This window comes from Leucopleurus acutus (assembly GCF_964270905.1).
Source record: "Leucopleurus acutus genome assembly, chromosome: 2".
NCBI classification, from domain to species: domain Eukaryota; kingdom Metazoa; phylum Chordata; class Mammalia; order Artiodactyla; family Delphinidae; genus Leucopleurus; species Leucopleurus acutus.
In genome coordinates, this window is record NC_139143.1 from 119,444,185 (window position 1) to 119,460,772 (window position 16,588).

The window sequence follows — 16,588 nt, forward strand, 5'->3', positions numbered from 1 at the left end:
CAAGCAAATTCCAATACCAAAAACACAAACAGATTCCATCATGAATGAACGCAAAACAAAAGCCAACAAACCGGTTTACAAATCAGGTAGAGTCCAACAATAATTCCCCCCTCCAACAGGGTACCCCAATCAAATGAACAAATTGGCTTTTCCCTTAAAGGAAAAGCTCTAACTGAGGAGAAAATGTTCCCAGTTGGCAGTTCCCAGTACATACCGGAGTGACTTACCCTACTATATGGAGCCCATTGGCTCCCAAATGTTGATTCCTTGCTCCAACTGCCAAGCGCTGGGGCAGCTGGTGCCACTTCAAGGAATTTCAAAGGGAAAACCCTCAGGACAAGTGGTCCTGGCAGCTGCTAGGGCCTTACATGAAAATTCCCCAACTAGGGCTGGCAGGCCACAAGCAGCAGCGCTCCTGGCTGGCTTCGCCAAAATTTGTTACCAAGCTTGGGCTCAGTAACATTTTTATCCTCTTCATTTTTAAAGTCAGGATTTTGTATTCTTCTAATCTGATTTTATTGGAATTATTTATGCTCAGATGCTCTCTGCAAAGCTAAAACATATTTTTCAAACCTCCTTATGGTTTCAAGCATGTAAGTTAGTTAGCTAGTATTCAACATTCCCATCACTTATGCTTGCTACTGACAGGAAGACAAACTTTGGTTTTTTTCTCTGCTTTCCATTGAACCAGTGTCATTATGTCCTATGAATTTTGGTTGATTAAGACCTCAAGATATGTATTATCGTATATCACATCACTTTTTAAAACTTGTCTCTTGAAATAGAAGTTAAGAGCATAGTCTTAGAGGTCAGATAGACCTCTGTGACAGTGAACAAGTTACTGAAACTCTGTAGGCCTCAGTTACCTTGTCAGTAAAATAAGGATTATAACAGTTCCTACTGCATAGCACTGTTATGAAGATCAAATAAGAAAATGTGGGTTGACTGTTTACTAGATAGTAAACACTCAATAAGCTCTAGCTTTAGTTATTCTTATGATTACTTTTGTTAGATTGTAAGCTTCTTGAAATTAGGAACCATGTTTCAAATTTTAGTAAACAATGAGTGGTTAATACATATTTATTATTATTCACTTATATAATAGTTATATTTAGTGATAAGAATTCCAGAAAATGAAACACACTGGAATTAAGATTACTAGATTTGATTCTGATTTCCTTATGTTACACTTCTTTATTTCCCCCCAAGTTGGTGGGTTGTTTTATTTCTTTCTTCTAATCTGACTTCTTTTTTTTGGCTGTCACTTATTTTATTTTTTTATAAAGTATTTTATTTTATTTATTTTTAAAATTTTGTTTATTTGTTTGCCTTAACTGCAGCAAGCGAGCTCCTTAGTTGTCACATGCGAACTCTTAGTTGCAGCACGCATGTGGGATCTACTTCCCTGACCAGGGATCGAACCCGGACCCCCTGCATTGAGAGGATGGAGTCTTAACTACTGCACCATCAGAGAAGTCCCTGACTTATTTTTTCCTTTTGGAAAAATATTACTCATTCCTAAATTTTCTTTTGTCTTTTCTCACTGTAGGGGGATTCACATTCAAATTCCATCAGTCTTTTAAGTATCAACTGGGCCAGGCTCTGTGCTATTTGCTTGAAGATACCTAGATTTTATCTCCATTTCATAGAGAAGAAAACCAAGGCTCAGAGAGTTCAGGTGAATGGTCCAAGATTGTACAGTTAGTAAGTAGTAGCTCAAGAATGACCAATTAGACTTGACCATAAACCATTGAAAAGAACTCTAGGAGGAATATGACTAAGTAGTTTGATGTACAGAAAGATAGAAATGTTTTTTTCTTCAAAAAGGGGTGAGGAGGAGAGTCGGAATTCTTTGTGAAGATGAAATTACTCTAAGAGATGGCCAGTCAATCCATGGACAATTGAGAGCTGACTAATCTGGAACAAAATTTTTTCTTTTACTCCTTCTATTCTCACTTTAGTTATACATAACAGAGTGTGTTTATGGCATATAAATGCTAAGTAGAGGGGTGGGATAGGGAGGGTGAGAGGGAGACGCAAGAGGAAGGAGATATGGGGATAAAGGTATATGTATAGCTGATTCACTTTGTTATAAAGCAGAAACTAACACACCATTGTAAAGCAATTATACTCCAATAAGGATGTAAAATAAATAAATAAATACATTCTAAGTAGATAAATTGCCATTATTTGGACGATAAAATGGTAAGCATGGGAGAAAAACATTTTATTTGATGGTATGTGGACCATAAGTAAATTCACAGTCTTTTAATATATAAATAATAGATCTAGTAGAAGAAGATACCATATCAGTGTTGAAAATGATAGCACATATGTCCTTTCACCAAGTTTAGTTACAGTTCTCATAATATAAAACTAATCCTTGGAATGCTTGGTAAATATGCTGATTCTGGGTACAAATGAATCCTCCACTTCTGAAGGCTTGGTGTGGGCTCCGATTTAGGTCTCCAATACATGTCCAGCGATTTTTGGTGCCCTTTTGGGAAATACACCATTTGGCATGATCCTGATAAGAGCTGAAATAAGATTGTCTAGATAACTTAATTGCTTTGACATTGTAGACATGGTAAGGAAGGGAGCAGTTTGAAGGAAGCTCTTGTCTCTTTCGCTGCCAGGTTTCTGTTAGCAAGTGAGTCTTCAACCGTTGAGCCATCCAGGCTGCAAAGATGTCTAGAGTTTATAAAGAGAAAAATAGTGAGGTTAGTATTTAAACTTAGATAAATCCCTGAAAATATCTCAGGAATAGAATCATCATGCACCCCTGATATGTGGATGTCACAAGCACAATAATAACAACATGACTGAGAGAGTGGATAGGAGAACATTTTATAAACGCTAAAGTGATATGCAAATAAAAGTTATTATCACTATTACTAGGATGATATTAGTCTCTGAAAACGTCTTCTATTCCACACATACAAGAGAGCAATATAGGCTTTTGTCCTGAAAAGACCTTTGGAAAGAATAAGGATAGAGCAGTAACCAGAGGCCAGCATCTAGAGATCTTTATAAACCATGCCAAAGTATTTGAATTTTCCTGAAATCAATGGGAAATTTGTTAAGGAGTGTTATTGGGGGATTAATAGAAACTGCTTTATGACCATAAATATCAATTGAGAAGCAATGTGCAGGATGAATTGGGAAGGCTACATTAGATTGGAGAGAGGAAAACCACCAGCTTGTTACAATAAGTGTGGTAACAAACACAGGTGTGAACCATGGCCATGGCAGAAAGTTTAGAGGGGGTAAGATAAATGTGAGTTATTAAGGACTGGGAACTGATTTAATTTGATGATTTGATAAGGGGGAAGAGAAAAAAAGAGGGATCAAGAGTTCTAGGGGACCATGCAGAATATGAGAAAAAGAGTGAGATATGTTAGGAATAATGATGAGATGAGTTTGGCGTGTTGAATTTTGTGTGGCTGTGCCACCTGTGAGCAGAAATGTCCCACTCACTGATGAATACTTCTGTCAGAACAGAGGTCTAGGGTGGAGATCTAGACTTGGGAATCACCTAGCAGGAATATGTAGATGCGATAAGGGTAAGTAGAGGACCACGGAGCAACCTAGTCACATAAGGAGTATGCAGAGGAGGAGGACCTGGCAGAAGAGACTTATAAGAAGTGGGAGGAAGACCAAAAGACTGTGTACTTCCAAAACTCAGGGAGGAGAATGTTTCAAAAAAGAAAGGGTTCCAACTGTGCCAAATTCTGCGGAAGCTATTTCTGTCCTGTTAATTTTGGGATCTCTAATGCCTAACACAGGCAAGTAGTAGGCATTCAGTAAATTTTATTCAATATTAAAGGAAGGAAGGAAGTTAGGAAGGAAGAAAGGAAGGAAGTTAGGAAGGAAGGAACGAATGAAGGAACGAATGAAGTAAGTTAGGAAGGAAGGAAGGAAGGTAAGAAGTTAGGAAGGAAGGAAGGATGGAAGGAAGGAAGGAAGTTAGGAAGGAAGTTGGAAGGAAGGAAGGAAGGAAGGAAGACAGTGAGGTCAATTAAGATGGCCATTGGTGACTGGAGAGAGACTGTAAGGTCTACAGACAGAGAAGCAAGACTGTAGTCAAGGAGCAGTGAGCAAGTAAAGACCCTGAAGAGTTTTCTAAAAGTAAATTTAGAAGGAAAAAAACAGAGATATAGGAAATCTAGAATTGAGGGAGGGTTTTTAGGACTGTTTATATTCTAAGGGGCTTGTAGAGCAGGAAAGCTGAAGTAGAAGAGGGAGAACAGGTTGAGTTTATGAAAGTATTCTGAGGCTGGGATAGGTTCCAGGGCACGGAGTGCACTGCTTCTGTCTGGATGAGAGAAAACTGGTAAAAAAAGAATGAAAATAGCTTAGATTGTTGAGGGTGGGGTGTGCTCTTGAAGTGGTTTCTTTCTGGTGATTTCTATTCTCTCTATGAAGGAAAAGGTGAAGAGGCAGGACTTGAGGGTAAGGAAGGCTTAAAATAACTACTTAGGGAGTGAAAGAAAAAGGAGACAGCTTGGTTCTGTGCCCAGCTGAGGCTGGAGACTGAGTTTTTACTGGCCTCTGGCTAGATGGTTGTGAGATACTTTTGTGGTTGGATCAGCAACCCTTCTATTCAAGTGGCTAATATTTTAATTGGCCCTTGGTGTCCCTTCTCCCTTTCCTTTCTTTGTCCTCCCTCCTTTTCTACTTCTACTCCCCTGAATAATCAGAATATTTCCTCTTTGCAATCCAAAGTGAGTCCAGCAGCAGTGTAATAGCATATTGTTTGATGATGGGCTTTCATACCGTCAAGAAAATAATCAGACTTTGCAAAATGGAGGAATTTTTGTCCCTGGGCTGACTGAAGTGTGGTGAGATGCCGGCCAGGGATCTCTGATGAGCTGGATCTGGCACACAGCTGGGGCATGTGAACGAGCTCCTGGTGAAAGGTTACTGGGATGGAACAGCTATAAACGTTTGGGTTGCAGACCAAGAGCTGAGAATCTGAATCAAGAAACAATAAAGAAAAGTTGAGAATTAAGACACAAATGGAAATGCTTGTTGGTATTTTAGGTCTTGTTGTGAATTAAAAAACTAAATAGAATGAAAAACAAAAGCAAAAGTATTCCCTTCTTTAAGCCAATAGCCTTCAAACTTTTGGTTAAAATAGTTGACACTCCCTACTTTCCAGGCATTATTATGTGGGTTTACTAATTTAATCAGAACAACCTTATTATTAGGTAAGTTCTTTTATCATTATCCTCATTTTATAGATAAATTAATGGAGAATTTATGTCACATGCCTAAGGTTATAAGCTTGTAACTGAAGGAGTTGGTATTAAAGCCCAGGCAGTCTGGTCTTGGAGGCCATGTGTTTTTTCTCCCATGTGTACACATACAAAAGTAGAGAACACCCATGTACTGATCATCCAGCTCCAAGAATGACCAACTCATCAGCATGCACACCTAATCTCTATGCTATTAAGCTCTCTAATCATTATAGGAACTCAGCTAGTTAGACTAGGGCTTAATTTGGGTGAGAGGCTCAATAATCCTTTCCATAAGATGGAAATTTGATAAAAAACAAAAATATTCTAAACCTCCTATATCCAGAGGCAAATAATCACTCTTTACTATTTAGCAGCTTCCTCAGTAAAAAGTGATTGGTAAAATACCATTCCTACTTCTCTTCCCTATTCCTACTTTGGATTTTCCAAATCCAAGTATTTTTGGCCCTTTGAGCTTGAGATCTTAAGGGAAGATCATCTGGTTTATGCTCCGAAGTGTCATGTTGGTGGCCTATAGGCAACATGAGGTCTACACAATTTAAAAAAATAAATAAGATTGAGACCATATTTGAAAATCAGAGGATCTATCTCCCTCTTTCCTTCCCTCTCTTGTATTCTTACATCCTCCCCTAGGTTTCTGCTTCCTCTAAAAAATATGGAGATGTAGGTCTGTATTCCCACAGAACCACAGTATAATGAAGCTGAAGCTTTTGAGGGAAGCTAGGGGAGAGTCAACAACCCAGTTTGTCACTGTCCCCACTGCCCATGCAATGCCCACCTGTGTCACCCATTTTTGTTACCTGCCTGGCCCCTGTAGACATTTGAAACTACTGTCTCTGATCAAGTTCAAAGACTTCATTGGTGGACCAGGAAAGCAAGGTCCAGTAAGTGAGCCTGCCCGAGATCTCACCAAAGCCAATATTAGAATCTAGGTATCAGAGGGTTTATGAATAGAGAAGCAAATGAAGTGATAAATTTATTAATATATTTCCAAAGCCCTTCTTCAATATTGTTATCTCTCTTTCTCTCTCTCTCTCTCTTTTTTTACACACTCTAGTGTTACCTATTGCTTCATACTGGTTGTACTTGAAAGTTATGCAGATGCCAGTTTGTCCATTTCGTCTCCCTGTGGGTGGATACTCATAGCCTTCTTCAGGAATTGGAGGAAAATGGGGAATGGAATGAATCAACCAGAACCCCTGGATTCTGTTCCACAGAAGTAAACCTACCAAAGATACAGTAAATACAGATAAATTAGAAAAACAAAGCTCCTTTAAAAAAAACAGAGTTCAAAGCTACAACATTTAAGCCCTTTATACTTCAGGCTAATTTTTTATTAGGCTAATAATTACAAGGATCACGCTCTTTTTCAATAATTTCAGAACCAATTCAGGTACACATCATATTGCCCCATTACTGTTAATAACCCACCACAAAAGGGAGCTAGGGCAGCCACCCTGTGAAGAGTTGAGAGGCATTTCATGTTGAAACTACAAGGAAAATTTGTTTTGGCAGAATGCAAATTTGCTAAATTGGTATTTGACCTTGTTAGACTATGTAGTCACCTGGTAAGCTTCAGATAATGTCTTTACTGCTAAGCAGCTAAGCTATTTTCAAAGCCAGCTAAAAAGCAGAGTTGAAAGAGAAAATATCAAATGAAAACATGTACTTGCAGTAATTTATTGTGAGAAACTGATGCTCATTTATGTGCAGAATTCACCCAGTTCCACAAGATTGAAAAAAGAGGCAGAGAGAAAAAAAACAGGGAAGCCATGTTCTAAAACACCCCAGTTAATTGTATTTAGTAAAAATCTCTAGAGCAGACCAACATGAAAGCCCGAAAAGAAGAAAACAGAAAGATTTTCATCATCTTTGATGAAAGATGACATGGCACAAAGAACCCTGTCCAACAGGCATCTATGACTATTTCTGTGTTTATAAATATATCAAGACAGTTTTGGTATGCTAACTAGACTTTCCAGTTTGCATATGACCATGGAGACATGTTTGCCTTAGTGTTAGAACAGAAACCAAATGCCTGCCAGTTATTTCTTTTTCAAAGAACACACTTTAAGGAAGCAGAGTATTTGTCAGTGACTTTGTCAGTGGCTATGGAATCAATACCTGTGTCGAGATGGTAAATGTTCAAAGTTCAGTTGCCTCACAGAGCTGGATGATCTTCAGGGACTCTCTTCGGCCCAGATGAGCATTGCTGTTTGTCTGAAATCCTAACTTCCTGGTACAAATGCCACAGGATGTCGGGACACCTGTTGGCAGGGAACTCCCCAATGTGACATCAGGTCCCACTCCTTTTCCAGCCTTTTTTCTAAACCCTTGTATCAACTAACAGGGTGGAGCGAAAATGGTGGTGGGCGATTGGTAAAGGAGAGGTTGCAGAATGCGGCATGTTATAAAAATTGTTGGGTTCCATGCAAATAGGACCATCAAGAAGGCAACTTAGCTAAATCAAAGGCTTTCAATGCTCATGACATTTGACAGCCATTACAAATGATATTCTTAATCAGAGGTTGCAAACAGGCAGCCCACAGGCCAAATCTAGCCTGCAGATACATATTATTATGCTTGCAGAGTATTTTTTAAAACTTTGAATTTATTACCAACATTTAAAAACTGGGGAGATTTCCCACAAACTCTAATTTTCTCTGGAAAAATTGCATTCCCATAAGGCAAGCTGAATAGTTAACTGCTTCCTTAGAGCAAGTATATACTCTCCAGTTCTCTAGTTACCTGCCAGTTCAGCCCCCTTGGCTTGCTGACATCACTTGCCTGCCTCTGAAGACATTTGAGTTTGGAACCTTCTGAAGAATACTTGTTGCCATGGAAAGTTATTCATGGTATATTAAGTTGAAAAAAGTTTGAAGTAGTCATTACAATAGTTTTATAAAAATGTTTCAAAATATGTATCATAGAAAAAGTAGAAAGTATTAAGTGTAATTATCTAATGAGTATTAGGATTACAGATTTTTTGTTTACTATCATTTTGAATTTTTCAATAACATATATATACATAGTTTATAAATTGAAAAATACCAAAAATCACTATAATAAAAATTATTATAATTATAGAACAAAATATATAACAACAAAAATTACTATAATATAAAAAATATTTTTAAATACTTTTTCAAAAATGTTTACTATATTTCAAATGGAACTTGGCACTAAGAAGGGTGAATTTTACTCTATGCAAATTATACCTCTATAAACCTGACTAAAATGTGTGTACAGTATACACACACACACATATATATAGTCTGGCTGGTATTCCCAGTAGTCAATATTGGATTTCTTCTTTAAAGTATATATTATAAGATACATTAAGAAATAAAATGGGATTTGTGAGAAGGATATTGCAAAGTCAAAGTATATCATTATAACCTGTGATACAGAAATCACTCATTTTGATAACTCAGACCATTAAAAAGAAAAGCTATCTTTTTAGTATGGAGTATAAGACTACTGAAGATGGAATGTTTACAAAAATACTGATTTCCAGTAGGAAAGAAAAAATAAGAGCCTTTGTCATACCTTTGGTGTGTCCATACTTTCTGCTGTAATTCATGGATTTAGGGACTCCATCATTGTATATTAGATAGGCTGTGTTGTTATCCTGCAGGGACATTTTAGGGTTATAATGGCATAAATCCTTCACTTATAAATGCTCACAACATTTCTACCAGCTACCCGGCCTGCAATACAGAACTTTCATTAATACACATGAGAAGTCATCCGTTCTAATAGGCAGCTTTCCCATCGATATGAATTCTGTGACGTGCAAGAAAAGGGACAAGAAGTCCATTCTCAACCACACATGGTTTTGTCTTGTGTGACAGGAGCCCTGTGCATTGTGATGTGTGTGTGAGGGCAATATTCCTATTTCAGTTATTTTGGACCCATGTTTCTGATCTGGCAACTAGTGTATGATAAAGGGGTACTTAAATATTCATTAAGGAAATGCAGTAGGAACAACCAGCCAAGGATTACAGCTAAGTTTTCTCCATTGATATTATAGGCACAATGCAGAACTGGCTGTCAGGGTCTGATTTTCTCTGCCTACTTTGTGTTTCACTGCTTGGTCATAGCTTCCTGTTTAATCAGGATTCCTCATTCTCTGCTTCTACTAGCTCCCTGATAGGGGAGGATTTTTCTTCAATCCATTTCTCCTGTCACTTCACCTTTTCAACTTGACATTTTCCTGCTTAAAAAAAGTGGTACAGTTGAATGTGATAATGGATTTCCTCTGGTAAGGCAACATGCGAGTACATTCCCCAAACAGTTGGTCAAATCTCTGAGTCAAAGTGAAGCTATTATTTTGATAGTATCTCTTTGTCATGTTTTGGAAACTTGCTTATATTTTTTCTGTGTCGTTCCATTTCAGTTGTGTCATGATGCAGTGACTTTTAATGAAGCCAAGGATGTCAATATTAAAAAGTCTCAGTGACATAATTAAAAGCAGGAAAGGACAACCTATCCCCTTAAAAAGAGACCCTTGCTTGTCTCTCAGGAAAAAAAAATCAATAACTGAGATTCTTACAGTTGCTTCATTAGTTGATATAATCTAAAACCATTTTTTTAAAAAAGGCACAACATAGTCTCTACAGCATTCTTGGCTACTATGTTTAGGAATATTTAGGAAATTAAGCTGTTTTCTTACCTGCATTTTCTGTAATTGACCATCGCTACCATTGGCGTTCAGATTCTCCACTGGAGAACTCTGACAGTTAGTTATCCTGTGAGCCTGTATGGAATGCGGTAACAAGGCCATTGTGTGCCTTTGGGGTACAATGTGGAAGGCCTCTGGGAAAATTCAGTAAGGAACTTAATTCTTCTAATAGATGAAGTTTAACATTCTAACCAGAGGTATAACAGCCAGCTAAGGTAAATGGGATGTAGCTCTAGTGAAAAGAAGCTCTCTCATAAAGCGAAAAAATCATGACCTAAGAATAGCACCTGGAGATTATCATACTAAGTGAAGTAAGTCAGACAGAGAAAGACAATATCATACGATATCGCTTATATGCAGAATCTAAAAAAATTGATACTAATGAACTTATTTACAAAACAGAAACAGACTCACAGACTTAGAGAACAAACTTATGGTTACCAGTGGGGGAAGGATAGTGGGGAGGGATAGATTGGGAGTTTGGGATTGACATGTACACACTGCTATATTTAAGATAGATAACCAACAAGGACCTACTGTGTAGCACAGGGAACTCTGCTCAATATTCTGTAATAACCTAAATGGGAAAAGAATTTGAAAAAGGATGCATGTATATGTATAACTGAATCACTTTGCGGTACACCTGAAACTAACACAATATTGTTAGTCAACTATGGTCCAATATAAAATTAAAATTAAAAAAGAAGAATAGGCAGACCTAGGCTTGTGCCTTTAGACCTTTTTTTTTTTTTTTTTTTGGCCTCGTGGCTTGCAGGATCTTAGTTCCCCACCAGGGTTTGGAGTCCAACCCAGGCCCCCAGCAGTGGAAGCATGGAGTCCTAACCACTGGACCACCAGCAAATTCCCAGTACATCTTTATTCCTTTAACACTTATGTTGGGTATTATTTTGACTACTGGATGTTGAATAAGAAGGGTACGGCCTCTGACCCCAGTCTAGCAGGGAATAGTCAGGTAAATATAGGCAACTGTGATATAGTTTGATAAGTGTTATTATCAAGGTATATGGAAGGTTCTCATTTACAAAGGCAAAAGAAGGGATATTTTCCAACATAACCCCAATATTGGCATAACTTGACATTTGAGATTTAAAACCAGTTGGTCTGATCTTGCATTCTACTCTCTGTCAGAAGTTCAATTCCAGATCAGAAGGTGGGGAAGTTGTGTTCTCATGGTCACTTCTGGCACATAGTTCCAACTTCCAGAGAACACTCAGTCTTTTTGGTTGTTCTTCTTTGGGCTCCATGCCAATCAGACATGGAAATCAGCCCCTTTACTGCCATTTTCTTCCCAGAATCCACCACTCAAGACATTGTGTGTGAGCAGGTTTTACAGAAGGTATGAAACATTGAATGGTTTTACATCACCAAGCTGACCTGCCTCCAATCTCCCTCCATGTTCTGTATACTTTTTAATTCCTAGCTCCCATCTACCCCTTCTTTATTTTGCAGAGCAGTTTAGCTCTCACACCCTCCTAGGCTCTGGGGCTACTTTTGCACTTCCAAAGATCATTATTATAGTTTGCCAAACGAAGACCCATCTTCCCCAAATAAGATAAATGACAGAGGCTGCAGTGTTGCTCTTGCCTTTCTCTTCTTGGACAGTCTGCAATTGGGAGGGGATGAATGTGTTTATTTTCTCACTGATGGGTTCTACTCCAAGTTTTCCATCCCCAACCTTGGAAAGCAGAAGCAGCTATAGGTAGTTTTGCTTTTACACAATAATCGACTAATTCAAAACAGGGATGTTGCTGAGAATGAACAATTTCTAAAAGCCTCTAGGACAGTGTTTGGAATATCACATGTACTCAAACAGCTTACAAATAAGTTTTGACTTTGTAACTTGGCTCCGATGGCTGGTCTTAATGACAGGTGAATAAAGTGGATATTTGTGCACAAGGTGACAGCTCTCTGCATATTTTCAGTAAATGTTCAAATAGTGGTGCTAGAGTCTAACTCAGTATTGTTGTGGGGATTAAATTAGTTGACATATGTAAAGACCCAGCACGTTGTAAGTGCTGAGTTATTTTACATATTTACTTCTCTATAAATTATTGTTAGGAAATGCATAGATGAGTATAATTGGATGTTAATTATTGTTCGATTTTACTTGTCACCCGTGGTTGAAAAGCAGTATCTTGTCACTGAACAGCAGATGGTGCCTGGAATGTTGGGAGACTGCCCACATTGAGGTAGTTAACTCATTGCCTGATGGAGTCCAGATAGCAGGTTTAAGCTCCATATTCAGGCAAGTTAGTTCCAGGGCCTTGAACTAGAGCCCTAGCTCTCAACCTACTATTTTGAAAATGATTAATTAAAAGGAAGACCAAGTGGAACCCTTTACTTTTCCCACCAAACTCATCCCACCATGGCTTAAACAACCCATAACTCATGGCATATTGATCACAGATCTATATTGCATTGTAATAGGAGAGGGCTCTTCTCTCTATTTCCATTAAAGGAGTAAGAAAGCAAGTACTGAGCACATTGGCAGAGTTTGGCAGCCAAAAGATTTCAATATGCAATTAGTTCACACTTTGCCCAGTGATGCCATTGGACATAGTGCCGAACATATCAACAATTTGGCATTGCTATGGAGTATGTTGATGTATTCCCTAAGGTCTTAGTTAGATTGATTCAGATTCTGAGCTAGCTTACTTCCAGTTGCTAGGATTGGGCACTGGGTAGACAAGGAGTTAAAATCTTTTGGAAGCCTTGGAGTCTGTATTATGCATTTTATATGATTCAAATAAATGATAACTATAACATACCTCGGAAGCATATGCTTCATATAGCTGTTGTAATGTCCTTCCCAAAACACTCTTGGTGGTATTCATTAGTTGCTTACTCCTTCTCCAGCTTCTGGTTGCAGAGTCTAGGTATAGGTACTCTACCCCAGTCTCTCTACTTTCCTTGTCTTGCCTTTTAGGCAACTTATAAAATGTAAACCTAACAAAAGAAATAATTATGAATTACTAACATTTCCTAACTCCTTCCCTGATGGCAGCCACTGTGTCAAGCACTTAAATGTATCATTTCACTTATGTTTCACAGAAGGCCTCTAAGTCTAAGGAAGGGGATTTGCGCAAGCTCTCTGCCTCTCTTTCTACCCTTACTGTTGCTCCTTCCCAATGAAGGAAATGCAAATCTGACTGTACGTGTTCTAAAAACATTTACTGGCCTGGGGGGTGGGATCCCCGTAGTAGAAGTTCGCACATTTTGAGAATGGCTTCTCTGTTCTTTCCACAGAAAGAACAGAACTCTGTTCTTTCCTTTCCTTTCTCTTCTCTGTTTTTCTCTGCTGCCTTAGGTGCTTGGCATGCTCATCTCTTTGTAGTGGGCTGGCTGGGTCTGAGATTTGGGTTTAGTCATCAGAGTCAGTGGAGGCTTTCTTGAGCCTCTGGCCTAAGCCACATTCTTCAGCTCAGTTTATCAGAATGCTCTGCATTGAGGATTCAGGTCCAAGACTAGCCAATTGAGTAAATGCCTTGCTTTCTTTACTATTGTCTCCTATCTGTATATCTCCTTTGGTTATCTCACAGGGAGGAGAGGTTGTTAGACCCGCATGGCATTCAGCCATTCTTGGATCATCTAACCCAGGGTTTCTCAGTGTGCTGTATTCACATTTTGGGCCCCATTATTCTCTGGGAGCCTGCTCTGTGCATTGTAGTATCCCTGGCCTCTTCCTATTAGTTGTCAACAGTACTACCCAAGTCGTGCCAATCAAAAATGTCTCCAGACATTGTCAAAAGTACCTGGAAGGCAAAATTGACCAGTTCTAGCCAAACACTCTTTAATAGCACAAACCCCACAATTAACCCTCAAATACTCACACTGGACCAAACATTGTAATGCATTCACTATTACCCCACAACAGTGTCTCACACTGCTGAGAAAAGCTTCAACGGTCACTTGGTTCTCATCAGTCTTATGCTTCCATTTATGCTCTTTCCTGCCCTGTCCAGGCTTTCTTACTCTCAGGGCCAGGTCCTCACACATGGCAGGAAACATGAAATTATTCTTTGATGCTGACCTCACGTTCCTCTGCCCTTTAACTCTCGCAGGTAGTTGTAGCAGCTCGAGACTGTGCCTCCCTGTCTGCTTAGCACAGCATTCTCTCTGACAGATATTGCTAAGTAATATGTCCATTCGGTTGTGGCAAAAATAAATTTTATATATTGATCACAATTTGGTGGCCCACCAGTGAAATGTTTGTCAACTATCATGGCACACCAATTAAGGACTAGTGCTTTTAAACATTTTCCTTGGGTGACTATCTCCAATTATAATCTGAAGATTTCTGAATCTATTTCTAGCCCAGATCTCTATGCTGAGGTCTAGATAAACCCAAATACAAAGATGTCTCAGAGACCTCCAACTCCATATCTTCGAAACCAAGTTCACAATATTTTGCGACAACTCTACTCATCCCCTGCTCTTAGGGAACACATCCACACAGTCACAGAAGCCAGCAACCTGCAAGTCTTTCTTAACTTCTTCCTCTCTCCTACTCCCCTGTGCCTATCCATTACCAAGTCCTCTCAGCGTGTTCCTCCTCTCTATTTCCTCTTCTTTAACTTGGGTCCATACTTCTTCTCACCTGTAACACTGCTTAATCCTATTGGTTTCCATGACTCTAGACTAGTCCCCAGCCAGCTGGCCTTCAGAGTACTGCCAGTGGGCTTTCTAAAATGCAAATATGACTTTATCAAGTCCCCACCTGAAGTCTGTCAGTAGCTCCCTTTCATGGTCAAGTTCAGACTCAGCAGTTCAGCACATGAAGCCCCTCATGACCTGGCTCTCACCTATCTCTCTAAGCTCCCCTCTCCCCTCCTGCCATTTCCCCACGTTCTCCCGAAGCGCCAACTTTACTTAACTGCTTCCAAACTCTCCCCATTGCTTATTGCCTCTGGACCTCCTCATTGCTTCTTCATTGACCTGAGATGCCCTTGCATCTCCCTTGTTTTTATAACTAACTCATAATTGTTCTCAAAACTTAGCTCAAAACTATTGGGTTGGCCAAAAAATTTGTTCAGGTTTTTCCGTGCGACGGTATGGGAAAACCCGAACAAACTTTTTGGCCAGCCTAATACTTCCCCAGAGAAGTCTTCTGGGCTCTATCCTCCCCAATGCCCCATCTAATGCCCCATATATGCCTTTACCACATAATGATGAGCTCCTCGAGGGTAAGAACTATGTTTTGTTCATATTTATATTTTCAAAACTCAGCACAGGGCTGGTGTGAGCTCAGTAACTGTTTGCTGAGAGACTGATTGAGTGGATCTATGTTCTCTAGCCTGAAGTTTACACAAAGCTTGATGCCAACCATAAAGGCTAACCTAAACACCCTAATTAAAGAGTGAAAAAGTGATCAAAGCTTTCGGAGAATCCATGACTGTAACGCAAAGCTGTGTTTCGTCTCTTTGACACTGCAGGAGACTGGTGACCTACCACCCACTCCAACAGCTGTCTGTGCTGTCCAATAAATAAGGTTAACCAAACAGTGCTCTGTACCATCAAGCCCTCTTTCTCCTTCACATAAGGAAACGCTCCAGTGTCAGGGAAAAATTAACCTCTCTCCTTCATCAACTCTAAAAGGATGTTGGAAGGGTTCTGTTAGGAAAGCCACAATGCAATTAAAGGAAATTGCCAACTGAGAGAAGCTGTCAGCTCTAATGCACCTCTGTGGCCACCAGCCTTGCCCTGCTGAGAGCATGAATCAGGCCCACGAGGGGCTGCTAGGCTCTTTCTCAAAGGGAAGCTCTCTCATTCAGAAGCCTACCCCTATCTGGATACGTGGCTCATTTATACACTTCAACTTGCTTTCTTTTTAAGGGGAGAGGTGGAGTGGAAGTCTCCTGAACTTCACAGTGCACCAGTTAGCCACCAGTACTCTGGCTTTCTATCTGCACGCACCAAGCCTTACATTTCATTTACCTACCAATCCACAGCTTCACCTTCCTCGTTTCTGCATGATATTGTTGTCGCCTTCAGGATCCCAAAGAAGCCAAGGAAGAGCAAAGCCAGGGGTGTTCTTAGAAGTCTTGCTGTCATTTTCTATCTGGCACCTTTATTCCATGGCACAGCAGGAAACTTTCCCCATGGATCGTGGAGCCTGAGTTTCAAGTCTCTCAGACTGTGCTGGCTCTGACATTTGATTCCATTTGCTTCTGCCATTTGCTGTTTAGGCATTTTCAGAATGGGATGAATCCCATGTAATTGTGTGATTCTGTCACAACATGCCGGCGTGACTCTGAATGCCTTTGTGCTGAATTGTTGACTGCTGAATAGTTTGCAACGTCATCAAAAAGTCCTGGCAAGAAAAAAGGGATGTATCGTTAACTCTTGGGAGTAAACATCATGTAGTATGAAATTCAGTGGACAGGAGAACTCTGTATTGATAAATAGATGTTGAATAAAATCTGTTTCATGTTTTTTCCCTTATGATTGTCTCTCTGTGACTGAGAGCAAATGTTTGTGGTTCAGACATTACACAAAAATGACAAAACTTTATATCTTAGTAATAATTAGGATCTATCACTTGTAATATTCTCTATCTTAAGGAAACATTTCCTAAAGGATACTTCAAAGGCTTGCTTCAAAGAAAGAGCAAATTCAGTTGTATTTT

General features: G+C 39.4%; 1 protein-coding gene across 2 annotated transcripts; it reads right to left on the reverse strand.

The window, feature by feature from the left end:
* Positions 1 to 2,209: 2,209 nt before the first annotated feature.
* On the reverse strand, positions 2,210 to 16,330 carry DNASE2B (deoxyribonuclease 2 beta). 2 transcript variants are annotated; one of them, XM_082832738.1, is made up of 6 exons: positions 15,902 to 16,330; positions 12,732 to 12,909; positions 8,808 to 8,889; positions 6,322 to 6,483; positions 4,777 to 4,974; positions 2,210 to 2,691 (listed from the first exon to the last, which is right to left on the reverse strand). In XM_082832738.1, exons 1-6 carry the CDS (start codon positions 16,012 to 16,014, stop codon positions 2,351 to 2,353), a joined length of 1,074 nt encoding a protein of 357 aa, XP_082688864.1. In that variant the 5' UTR covers positions 16,015 to 16,330; the 3' UTR covers positions 2,210 to 2,350. The 2 variants fall into 2 exon arrangements, with proteins under 2 accessions (XP_082688864.1, XP_082688865.1); XM_082832739.1 differs by lacking the exon at positions 12,732 to 12,909 and having other exon boundaries at positions 15,902 to 16,006.
* Positions 16,331 to 16,588: the final 258 nt, after the last annotated feature.

Coding starts and splice junctions, on each gene's coding strand:
- DNASE2B (XM_082832738.1), bottom strand. CDS start 16,014: ATGACAGCAAGACTTCTAAGAACACCCCTGGCTTTGCTCTTCCTTGGC. Junction 8,890..12,731: donor ATGAAGCATATGCTTCCGAG/GTATGTTATAGT, acceptor ATGTCCCTGCAG/GATAACAACACAGCCTATCT. Junction 2,692..4,776: donor GTCTGATTATTTTCTTGACG/GTATGAAAGCCC, acceptor TATAAACTCTAG/ACATCTTTGCAGCCTGGATG.